Source organism: Rhinopithecus bieti, unplaced genomic scaffold (genome assembly GCF_001698545.2).
Source record: "Rhinopithecus bieti isolate Rb0 unplaced genomic scaffold, ASM169854v2 scaffold_35856, whole genome shotgun sequence".
NCBI classification, from domain to species: Eukaryota; Metazoa; Chordata; class Mammalia; order Primates; family Cercopithecidae; genus Rhinopithecus; species Rhinopithecus bieti.
In genome coordinates, this window is record NW_016815820.1 from 2,051,202 (window position 1) to 2,063,264 (window position 12,063).

General features: G+C 42.0%; 1 protein-coding gene across 5 annotated transcripts in view; it reads left to right on the forward strand.

The window, feature by feature from the left end:
• The window catches only part of ZNF652 (zinc finger protein 652), an 83,625-nt gene that overhangs the window by 65,944 nt on the left and 5,618 nt on the right, over positions 1–12,063 (forward strand). For 3 of the 5 annotated variants that reach the window (XM_017854008.1, XM_017854010.1, XM_017854009.1), the window contains exon 6: positions 8,504–11,440. In XM_017854008.1, coding sequence (XP_017709497.1) covers positions 8,504–9,015 — 512 coding nt within the window. In that variant the 3' untranslated portion in view covers positions 9,016–11,440. Of the gene's footprint in view, positions 1–8,503; positions 11,441–12,063 lie in introns of those variants that run through there. The other 2 variants (XM_017854011.1, XR_001881844.1) reach the window with 2 other exon arrangements.

Below are 12,063 nucleotides of genomic sequence, written 5' to 3' on the forward strand. Positions count from 1 at the left end.
TTTTTTTTTTTTTTTTTTTTTTTTTTTAAAGACAGAGTCTCACTCTGTTGCCCAGGCCTGGCCCGATCTCAGTTCACCGCAACCTATACCTCCCAGGTTCAAGTGATTCTCCTGCCTCAGCCCCCAAGTAGCTGGGATTACAGGCACATGCCACCATGCCTAGTTATTTTTTTTTTTATTTTTAGTAGAAATGGGGTTTCACCATGTTGGCCAGGCTGGTCTTGAACTCCTGACCTCAGGTGATCCACCCGCCTCAGCCTCCCAAACTGCTGGGATTACAGACATGAGCCCCACCCCTGAGCCTGGCCAGTGAAGGATATTTTCTCCACGTATTTAGCCAGGTCCCTGCTAGACATTTATGTTATTTCTGTTTCCAGTTTTTCTACTGTTATAAATAGCCACAGGCCAGGCACAGTGGCTTACACCTGTAATGTCAGCACTTTGGGAGGCCAAGGTGGGTGGATCACTTGAAGTCAGGAGTTCGAGACCAGCCTGGCCAACACAGCAAAGCCCTGTCTCTACTGAAAATACAAAAAATTAGCCGAGTGTGGTGGCACACACCTGTAATCCCAGCTACTCAAGAGGCTGAGGCAGGAGAATCACTTGGGCCCAGGACAGGGAGGTTGCAGTGAACTGAGATCAAGCCACTTTATTCCAGCCTGGGGACAGAGCAAAACTCCATCTCAAAAAAATAAATAGCTACAATATTGTTTATCACAGTGTTATCACAGTTGTAATTATTTACTTAGGATAAATTTTTGGAAGTAGGATTATTATAGCAAAGAGATATACACATTTTTAAGACTTAGTGTCATGTATTACAAAATGCCCTCCACATATACTCCTGCCAGCTGTATGAAAATGAAAATACTCATTTGTGGCCAGGTGCACTGACTCACGCCTGTAATCCTAGCACTTTGGGAGGCTGAGGTGGGAGGATCACTTGAGCTCAGGAGTTCAAGACCAGCCTAGGCAATATAGTGAGCCCCCCATCTCTATTAAAAAGAAAATTTTAAAAACCCAGAGGGAAAATACTTGTTTGCCCAGCCCTTTATAATTGTAAATAAAATCCTTGCTGATTTGATAGGTGAGAAATGATTTCTTATATTAATTTGCATTTATTTAATTACTAGGTAAGAGTGAACATTTTTATTTGCTTAATAGTTATCAATGTATTTTCTTTTCTGAATTGCTTGTGCCTTTTCTGTGTTCATCGTTCCATTAGTGTTTGACTTTTTTAATTTCACTAATGTTGAAATACTTACCTCTGGTTTGTCATCTGCCTTTTAATATTATTCAGAGTGTCCAAACTGGAAAAGCAGCTAGATGGTAAAGTTGGACAAACCTGGCTCTGCCAATCACTAGCAGAATTGTGTAACCTCTCTAGGCCTCTGGTTTCTTGATATTAAATAAGAATGACAGTAGTACCTGAAGGGTGCAGGAGAAATGTTGGTTTTAGAGAAGGATTAGCTTTAGAGAAGGAAGGGGATACAGATAGATCTCTAAGGCTTAATGAAACTACATTTAGAGACAGCAGTGTGTTTTGGTTGGGATTAAGGACATTGTATGAACTGACAGTATTGGACTGTTTCTTGCAGTTAAAGAGAAATGAGGCAGACCTTGTTTAGGAAGGCTGACCGGCCATCAGTCAGGGTTTACTAGGATGGTGTGGACATAGGGTGAGTTCAAAATAGAATACCTACTGATTCTCCTTATACCAGGCACAGTGCTATGTGCCTAGAGACACAAGGATGAATTAAGACCTGGTTTCTGCTCTTAAGGAGCTTATAGTCTGCTGAATGGTAATGATGGTGTTGATGGTGATGATAATAGCAGGTAAAATGCGTTGAGTACTATGTGCCAGATACTGTTGTAAGCACTTTACCAGATACTGTTGTAAGCACTTTACTTGTGTTTTGTATCGTAATAATCTATTAAGGAGATTATTATCTTTATTTTATTTATTTATTTATTTTTGAAACAGAGTCTCGCTCTGTCACCCAGGCTGGAGTGCAGTGGCGTGATCTCAGCTCACTGCAACCTCCACCTCCTGGGTTCAAGCGATTCTCCATCTCAAAAAATAATAAGGTAAAATAAAATAAAATTTATGGTAATGGCAACCAATGAGATTAAAGTTCTCACTTTAAAAGTGATACAAAGTAGAACTTGGTGAATTGACTGGATATCAGTACTATCAAAATAGTATTCAATCACCAAGTTTGAATGAACTTTTATTTATTGATTTGTTTGGATGAACTTGGGGGATTGATTGGATATTAGTAGTATCAAAGGGCAGCATAGAAGGGAAGAATCAAGGGTTAGTCTCAGATGTGGGGTATAAAACTATTTGTCAAGATAGAGAATAGTAGAGGGAAGAGCAGGTTTGATAGATAGGATAACGAATTTAATTTTGTACTTGTTTTGAGATATCTCTGGGGCATTCAAGTAAGCAGTCTGAAAAATGGGTTTAGACCGGGCGCAGTGACTCACACCTGTAATCCCAGCACTTTGGGAGGCTGAGGAGGGCAGATCACGAGGTCAGGAGATCGAGACCATTCTGGCTAACATGGTGAAACCCTGTCTCTACTAAAAATACAAAAACTTAGCTGGGCATGGTGGTGGGGCCTGTAGTCCCGGCTACTCGAGAGGCTAAGGCAGGAGAACGGCATGAACCCAGGATGGGGAGCTTGCAGTGAGCCGAGATTGCACCATTACACCCCAGCCTGGGCAATAGAGCGAGACTCTGTCTCAAAAAAATAAAATTAAATTAAAAGAAAAATGGGTTTAAAATTCAAGAAAGATTTCGGTTAGATGTATATATGTATGTATGTGTGTGTGTATATATGTATGTGTGTGTGTGTGTGAGGAGGGGGTGTGTGTATGTATATATATATTTATTCTGCCCAAAGATATTCACCCTAAGCAGACTGGAATGCTTGTGTTTATTGGACAGACCACATACAAAAGACAACTAGCCTAATTTTTGCTCTTTTCTAGCTTCTCTGTAGGTTCTCTGTCTTCATTTATACTGTTTTTTCTTCAGACTCATTACATTGCTGTACAATTAGGTTAGCTTTATCTACATGTAAAAGTTCAGATATATCTTTAGATATATTAATATACATGCTTTTCCAGTTACCTTGATGAATTTAGCTGTAATTATATCTTCTTGCCACCCATTTACCAGCTCTTCCTTAAAGTGGAACATTGTACAGGTAGTTGATTTTAAAATTAGATTTGTATTTATCCTTGTTTCAACCTCATTGTAATCTTAACCTTGAAGTTTCAGAGAAACCTTAATATCAACCATTAAACACATTTAGGAGATGGGGCGTAATGAATAATGAGATTTAGAGGCAGATGGGATTGTGGGTTAATGTCAAGTGAAGGTCTGAAACAACAGATGTGGACATTAAGAAGTGAATAAAAGATTACTAAGCAGTAAAAAAGACCAATTTTAATTTGAATCTAGGCATCTGTAGTAGGCTAGTTCTAGTAGTTTTTGGTCTTTCTGCAGCAAATCACTTATAGTATAGAAGACTACAAATGAGGGCCAGGCATGGTGGCTCACACCTGTAATCCCAGCACTTTGAGAGGCTAAGGTGGGTGGGTCAATTGAAGTCAGGAGTTTGAGACCAGCCTGGCCAATGTGGTGAAACCTGTCTCTACTGAAAATACAAAAACTAGCCAGGTGTGGTGGTGCATGCCTGTAGTCCCAGCTGCTTGGGAGGCTGAGGCAGGAGAATTGCTTGAACCCGGAGGTGGAGGTTACAGTGAGTCAAGATCATACCACTGCACTCCAGCCTGGGTGACAGAGTGAGACCCTGTCTCAAAAAAAAAACCAAAAACCAAAAAAACAGATAAGCATAAAGAATAAAACATCACCCATGATCCTATTACCTAGAGATAATCACTGGTAACATTTGTTGTATTTTTTTCTTTTAATAGAGTTGGGGGTCTCACTATGTTGGCCAGGCTGGTCTTGAACTCCTGGCTCAAGCAATCTGCCCTGCCTCAGCCTCCCAAAGTGCTGGGATTACAAGTGTGAGCCACTGTGGCTGGCCTGTTGTATTTCTTTCCATGTATATATATTTTTAAAAGGTAGATAATACCATGCATGCTTTTCTTTTTTTTGAGATGGAGTCTTGCTCTGTCACCCAGGCTGGAGTGCAATGGCACAATCTCGCTCACTGCAACCTCTGCCTCCCGGGTTCAAGCAATTCTCCTGCCTCAGCCTCCCCAGCAGCTGGGACTACAGGTGCGTGCCACCACACCCGGCTAATTTTTGTATTTTTAGTAGAGATGGGGTTTTACCATGTTGGCTGAGCCTGTCTCGAACTCCTGACCTCAAATGATCCGCCTGCCTCAGCCTCCTAAAGTGCTGGGATTACAGGCATGAGCCACCACACCCGTCCTTATGCATGCATTTTCATAACTTGCTTTTATTTAATAGACCATAGATAAACTTAATAGATTATACATTTTCATGTTAATAATTACATTTCTGGGCTGGGCGCAGTGGCTCACGCCTGTAATGCCAACACTTTGGGAGGCCGAGATGGGTGGATCACAAGGTCAGGAGATCAAAGCCATCCTGGCTAACACGGTGAAACCCTGTCTCTGCTAAAAATACAAAAAATTAGCCGGGCACGATGACAGGCGCCTGTAGTCCCAGCTACTCGGGAGGCTGTGGCAGCAGAATCGCTTGAACCCAGGAGGCGGAGGTTGCAGTGAGCCGAGATTGCGCCACTGCACTCCAGCCTGGGCGACAGAGTGAGTCTCCACCACAAAAAAAAAAAAAAGGAAAAAAGAAATACATTTCTGTACTTTATAACGTTGTTGTTCTAAGATAGCATCTCTCTGTGGCTCAGGCTTGAGTGCAGTGGTGCAATCTCAGCTTACTGCAACCTCTGCCTCCCAGGTTCAAGTCATTCTCCCACCTCAGCCTCTTTAGTAGCTGGGACTGCAGGTGCACACCACCACACTTGGCTAATTGTTTGTATTTTTTTGTAAAAACAGAGTCTTACCTTGTTGAGGCTGGTCTCAAACTCCTGGGTTGAAGCAGTCCTCCTGCTTTAGCCTCCCAAAGTGCTGGGATTCCAGGTGTGATCCACTTTACCTAGCCTGTAACATTGTTTTCAATGGTATTTTCCATCAAACAAATATACTATAATTCATTTGCTTAATTCCATTTAACACAGAAGTAGAAGGGCTTTTGTTTGTTTTTTAATATATAGACAGGGTGTCACTGTGTTGCCCAGGCTGGTCTCGAACTCCTAGCCTCAAGTGATCCTCCTGCCTTGGCCTCCCAAAGTGCTGGGATTACAGGCTTGAGACACCACACCCTGCCAGAAGTTGAAGTTTTTTAGACGGTTGGAGGAAATTGATTAAAAAGAAGGAAAACAAACTGGGCTCAGAATTCATCCAGAAAGGTGAATATGAGTCACAGTAAGGAGCCTAGCTGTGGCAGTGATTGAAGAATGAAAAGTGTAAAGAGGGCCAGGCGTGGTGGCTCACACCAGTAATCCCAGCACTTTGGGAGGCTGAGGTGGGCAGATCACCTGAGATCAGGAGTTTGAGACCAGCGTGGCCAATACGGTGAAACCTCATCTCTACTAAAAATACAAAAATTAGCTGGGTGTGATGGCATGTGCCTGTAATCCCAGCTACTCCGGGGGCTGGGGCAGGAGAATCACTTGAGCCCAGGAGACAGAGGCTGCAGTGAGCTGAGATCGTGCCACTCACTACACTTAAGCCTGGGCGACAGAGCAGGACTCCATCTCAAAAAAAAAAGTGTAAAGACGAGAAATATGATAGGTTTCAAATAATACTGATAGTTATGGAGCAAATTGACTCTTCAATCTCTCAGGAAAGTGAGGAAAATTCTGGCTTCCATGGAAGAGGCCATAGAGGATGTCAGTTTTCTATTACAATGAAAAGTTGGAGACAAGAAATTTGTACTATGAGTAAAGAGGTGTTTTCTCCTAGTAATATAAGAAGGGGCCCGGGGAGGAGTGGGAAAAAAAGGAGTCCCAAAGTAGATGAGAAAGTAAGAAAATACATCCCTTCATGTGTGCAGAAATGCAAATTGAGTGGTTTATGAAATACTGTGGTTTATATGTCAAAAACATAAACTCTGGAACCAGGCTGCAGATTTTAAATCCTAACTCTCCATTAGCATATAAACTTGAGCAAGTTTATTAATTCCCTTATGAGTGAAATAAGGGGTAATAGTGTACCTGCCTCATACAGTCACTGTGAGGATCACCAAGGTTAATAGATGTAAAGCAGTTAGCAGTGCCTGGTATACAGTAAGACCCAATACACATGAGTAGAATAAACACACCTGTTGGGAGAAGAGGGAGCAGCAATGGAAGTGACAGCAACACTCTTATAGGAGTTAATGTAAAGAGACGAGCTATAGATATGGAGGACTGATGCAGGAATTGATCAATACAAGCGTATGGTTCACCAAAGTGCATGTACAGAAGTACTCCCCACCTCACCTCAGCATCCCATACAAAATGACTGATGGACATACAGAATCAAAAAGCATTTTATTTTCTACAGCCTGGGTAGAGAAGCAGGCAGACACAGAATGGAACTAAGCAGTAAGTTCAAAAGCAAGTTAGGGAAGCTTAAAAATTAAGCCCTCAGAACCCAAACCTAATTTCCTTTCTAAACGCCCTAAGCACTATGGGATTCTGTCTCCTTTTTTGACTCATTGGCCCAGTGGTCCTCAACTAGGAGCAATAACCCCCAACACCCTCCCTACACCCACAGACATTTGGAAATGGCGTAGGGGCATTTTTTTTTTGTTGAAATCTCTTTGTGTGTATTCAGTAGGCTGGCATCAGGAATGCTGAATGCCAGATAGTCCCACATAATGAGGAATTGTCTGCAGAAATGCCGGTAGCACTCTCATTGAGAAACACTGTGGTGTGAAATTCATATTGTAGGTTTGTCAAGCCAGTATTTTCTAAGTTCAGTGCCAAAAAGCAAGCTGTATGCTAAGGATTCTGTAAGAATAGACAGGAAGAGACTTCTTTGTCCCACAGGACATTTTCAGAAAATTCTTACTTTTGTTTGGAATATCAGAAATTGCTTACAGGACAGGGCCTTAGCTCATGCCTGTAATCTCAGCACTTTGGGAGTCTGAGGCGGGAGGATCACTTGAGCCCATGGGTTCGAGACCAGCCTGGGTAAAATTTGGAGACCCTGCCTCTACAGAAACAAAAAAGATAGCCAGATGTGGTAGCTGGCACCTGTAGAAGGCCCAGTTACTTGGGAGGCTGAGCTGGGAGGATTGCTTGAGCCCAGGAGGTTGAAACTGCAGTGAGCTGTGATCATACCACTGTACCCCAGCCTGGGTGACAGAGCAAGATCCTCTTTAAAAAAGAAATTGCAAGGCCGGGCACGGTGGCTCACGCCTATAATCCCTGCACTTTGGGAGGCCGAGGCGGGCAGATCACGAGGTCAGGAGATCAAGACCATCCTGGCTAACACGGTGAAACCCTGTGTCTACTAAAAATACAAAAAATTAGCCGGGCATGGTGGCGGGTGCCTGTAGTCCCAGCTATTTGGGAGGCTGAGGCAGGAGAATGGCATGAACCCAGGAGGCGCAGCTTGCAGTAAGCCAAGATCGCACCACTGCAATCCAGCGTGGGTGACAGAGCGAGACTCCATCTCAAAAAAAAAAAAGAAAAAGGAAAAAGAAATTGCAGCCGGGCACAGTGGCTCACGCCTGTAATCCCAGCACTTTGAGAGGCCGAGGTGGGTGGATCACCTGAAGTCAGGAGTTTGAGACCAGCCTGGCCAACATGGTGAAACCCCGTTTCTACTAAAAATACAAAAATTAGCCAGCATGGTGGTGCACGCCTGTAGTACCAGCTACTCGGGAGGCTGAGACAAGAGAATCATTTGAACCCAGGAGGTGGAGGTTGCAGTGAGCCGAGATCGCACCATCGCACTATAGCCTGTGTGACAAGAGCAAAACTCTGTCTCAGAAAACCAAAAAATAAATAAATAAATAAATAGCTTACAGATTAACTTGCCTAAATTTAAAGGCAAAGAGTCATCTAGGATGTGTCCTTGAGCACAGAAAGCCATTTGAACTGTTCTTTATGTAGGATGTAGAGGATCACTAATGTAGATGCCTTCTCCCCCATCTTTATCTTCTTCTTTTAGCTAAGCCCAGATGGTAGGGTGTATGTAAGTTTTAGTTGTCTCTACTCTGATCTGTTAAGTCCAAATTTGAGAGGATTTTTAAATGACTCTAGAATACAGTCTCATAGGCCAGGTGCAGTGGCTCACACCTGTAATCCCAGCACTTTAGAAGGCCCAGATAGGAGGATCACTTGAGGCCAGGAGTTCGAGATCAGCCTGATCAACATAGTGAGACCCCATTTCTATTAAAAAAAAAAAGAAAGAAAGAAAAGAAGAAGCATGAGCACACAATTACCACCTAATATGTTAATCATTTTTATGTCTGTGTTCATCTCAGGAGAGAAACCCTTTATCTGTGAAATCTGTGGCAAAAGCTTCACCAGCCGCCCCAACATGAAGAGACACCGCAGAACTCACACAGGCGAGAAGCCCTATCCATGTGATGTGTGTGGCCAGCGGTTCCGCTTCTCGAATATGCTTAAGGCCCACAAGGAGAAGTGCTTTCGGGTGACCAGCCCCGTGAATGTGCCACCTGCTGTCCAGATCCCACTTACAACTTCCCCAGCCACCCCAGTTCCTTCTGTGGTGAACACACCCACAACCCCAACCCCTCCAATCAATATGAATCCTGTAAGCACTCTTCCCCCTCGGCCCATCCCCCACCCCTTCTCACACCTGCACATCCACCCACACCCTCACCACCCGCATCACCTTCCCATCCCTCCAGTCCCTCACCTCCCCCCACCTCCAGCTCTCTTTAAGAGTGAGCCTTTAAATCATAGAGGCCAGAGTGATGACAACTTTCTGCGGCACCTGGCAGAGAAGAACAGTTCAGCACAGCATCATTAACATCCGTCTCCTTAGTGTGTTCTCCAGGAGACACGTCCCCATGTGTGAGCGTGCACAGAGGGAGTCGGTGAGCATTTCCTTAGTTCTTAGACTCCTCTCCTCCGCCTCTACCAAGAGCTTCGCCAGTGTCACTGAATCAACAGATCCAAGGGAATGAACAAGAAGACTACCTTGAGCTCACAGAGGGACTGTCACCTAAACCAAGGGAACCACTGAACTAAAGCCCAATTTGCTTGCATTTTCTGATGACTTTTATAAGTTTCAAATACTCAGACTTGTGGAATTTTATAATTTCATATCAGCTGATGAGGTATGCTTGCTTTTATATCCCGGACTTCTCCTCAAAGAGGGGATAGGCCTGGTTTCCTTTGTACTAATCGGGAAGGCTGTGAGATTAATCCAGAGCATTAATTGTATCACTGTGTATGGTAAGGAATTCTTTTCAGCTTTTGGTGCCAGCTACAGAGTTGAGCTGGCCATGATTCACAGTATATCAAGCATTATAGAGAAAGACAAATTTTCTTCGTGTAGCTCTCCTAACGCACTCTTTATTTTACTACAGAAATTATTTTAGAGTTTTTGTATAGACTTCTTTAGTAGTCTGTTTCTAAAATGAAATGTATTTCAATAAGCGGTGTAATTTTTTCAGTGTAGCTGAACCTATGTTGTAAAATAGAAAAAAAATTTTATAATCATCAAAATGTGATTCTTAAAGATGCATATAACTTCTATAATTCAAAGTTATTCTTACATCCGTACAACTCAAAAGGTGCTTCAGAGACTAGATGTATCTGAGAGGGTCTCCACACCAGGTTACTGCAAAAATGAGGTTTTGCTTTCAGGATTTGGCATAAATACTTGGTAGTTTTGACATCTCTGTGTAACACTCAGAGAGGCTCCCTAATGTGCTCCTGTCCTCCATGTTCTACCTGGCTTCGTTAGTGCATTACATGAAATGATTTGCAGGGGATGGGGCCTTTTCCAGGGAAGTCACCTAAAGCTTCCAATGTTTTGAACATTTGAATAAGGCTGTTTGCTGACAGGAGGAGGAAGTAGTGGAGATCATTTAATCTCAGTCACGTCTGTTTCTCACTTCCCTTAGGAACTGTGTTCATGTTTAGCTTTTATGGGATGACAAGTTGAAATCTCTCATTTTGAGGTTGCTTTACTTTTCTGGAATTGTTATAAGAAGCTAAAATAGTAAACTTAAAATCATAAACATGATGTTGCTGATAGTGGCTGAGAAATTCAGATGAGAAGGTAAATTGGTTATGAATTTTGAAATATCGATTATATGTGAAATATGGATATGTTCACAACCTTGAGCTATTTTAACACAGTAAATAGTAAATAGGAAAACTCCTAAGTTTTACTGCCCTGTCCTCTGCAAATTATGTAATACCAGCATTCTTAGGTGATAAAGAGAGCAGCACCCCAATACCTTTAGGCAGATTACTTTTTCAAGTTTGGGGAACTTCAAAAGAACATAATCAACCAGGAGCTTATTATAGGAAAGGCTGAACAGAAGGGCTAGTGTATTGATTACACTTAACTGATCAAATTTATCCAGACTCATTATAGCTTAAAATTTTGTATTTCTTTATCTCAGAGAACTGAGTTCCCAGGCTAAATCACTTACCTCCCACCCCCTCTCCAATTTTTTTTTTTTTTTTTTTTTTTAAAAAAAAGCTTTTCCTTTGTTGCCCAGGCTAGAGTGCAGTGGCTATTCACAGGTGCAACTATAGCACACTACAGCCTCCAACTCTTGGGCTCAAGCAATCCTGCCTCAGCTAACCAAGTAGCTGGGACTACTGGCACACACTACCATGCCCAGTCCATTTTTGAATCTTGAAATTTCTTCATTTTTCTTTCTTCAGGTTCTTAAAATAATTGCCTGAATCAGAACACTGGCTTTTTTTTTTTTTTTTTTTTTTAATGTTAAATGTGCAGATATGCTTTGAGCACTTTTCTAGCTAATGAGTTCTGTGGTAGGAAAAAATGGAACTCTTTCAACTGAGATTAAGTCCGTATTTTTTTAAACATCACACTCTCTATTAGCTTTTTGGTTTAATGTTTCTAAATTTTCTCCTTCTGATTTTGCCTGTCTTGTATAATGAGCATAGGAAACTTTTGGAATGAGGCAGAAAAATATCTCAAGATATACTTTTCTTCCTGGTTTTGGATGTAAGTTTTAAAAATGGTATTTTTAATATTTGTACACATTCTTTGAGCACCCAGGTATCCAAGCCAATGAGGAAAGTTAATTCCTTGCATTTGACGGTTATATCTTTAGTGGTTGTCTCCCCTCCCTCCACAGTCTCCTTGGCATTCCATGACAAGTTTGTCAACCTACACTTTTATATGGACATATCATTATTTCATGGTCAAGCCTGTAGTATTAAAATGATTTTTTTAAAGATGTAAATTGTGCTTAGTTAATTGGTTATATTTTGTTCTTTTTTTTTTTTTTTTTTTTTTTTTTTTGTGGGCGGTTTTTTTTTTTTTTCCTTTTTTTTTTTTTTTTTTTTTTTTTTTTTTTTTTTTTTTTTGAGGCAGAGTCTTGCTCTCTTGCCCGGGCTGGAGTGGAGTGGTGCGATCTTGGCTCACTGCAACCCCCGCCTCCCGGGTTCAAGTGATTCTCCTGCCTCAGCCTCCCGAGTAGCTGGGATTACAGGCACACGCCACCATGCCCGGCTAAGTTTTGTATTTTTAGTAGAGACGGGGTTTCACCATATTGGCCAGGCTGGTCTTGAATGCCTGACCTTGTGATCCGCCCACCTCAGCCTCCCAAAGTGCTGGGATTACAGGCGTGAGCCACCATGCCCGACCGCCTTATTTTGTTCTAAATAAATTTACAGTATTGGGCAGCAATTCTGAATTCTAGACTTGAGACCACAGAATCAACCATTTCATGAGGTTGTACTATAATTATACACTGGAATATTCAGGTAGTCATCTTTGATTTTTCATTCAAGTAAATATAGCCATAAGAAAATATCTGCTATACAGGAAAACCAGTATTAAGCAAATAATCACCACCATCCTTAA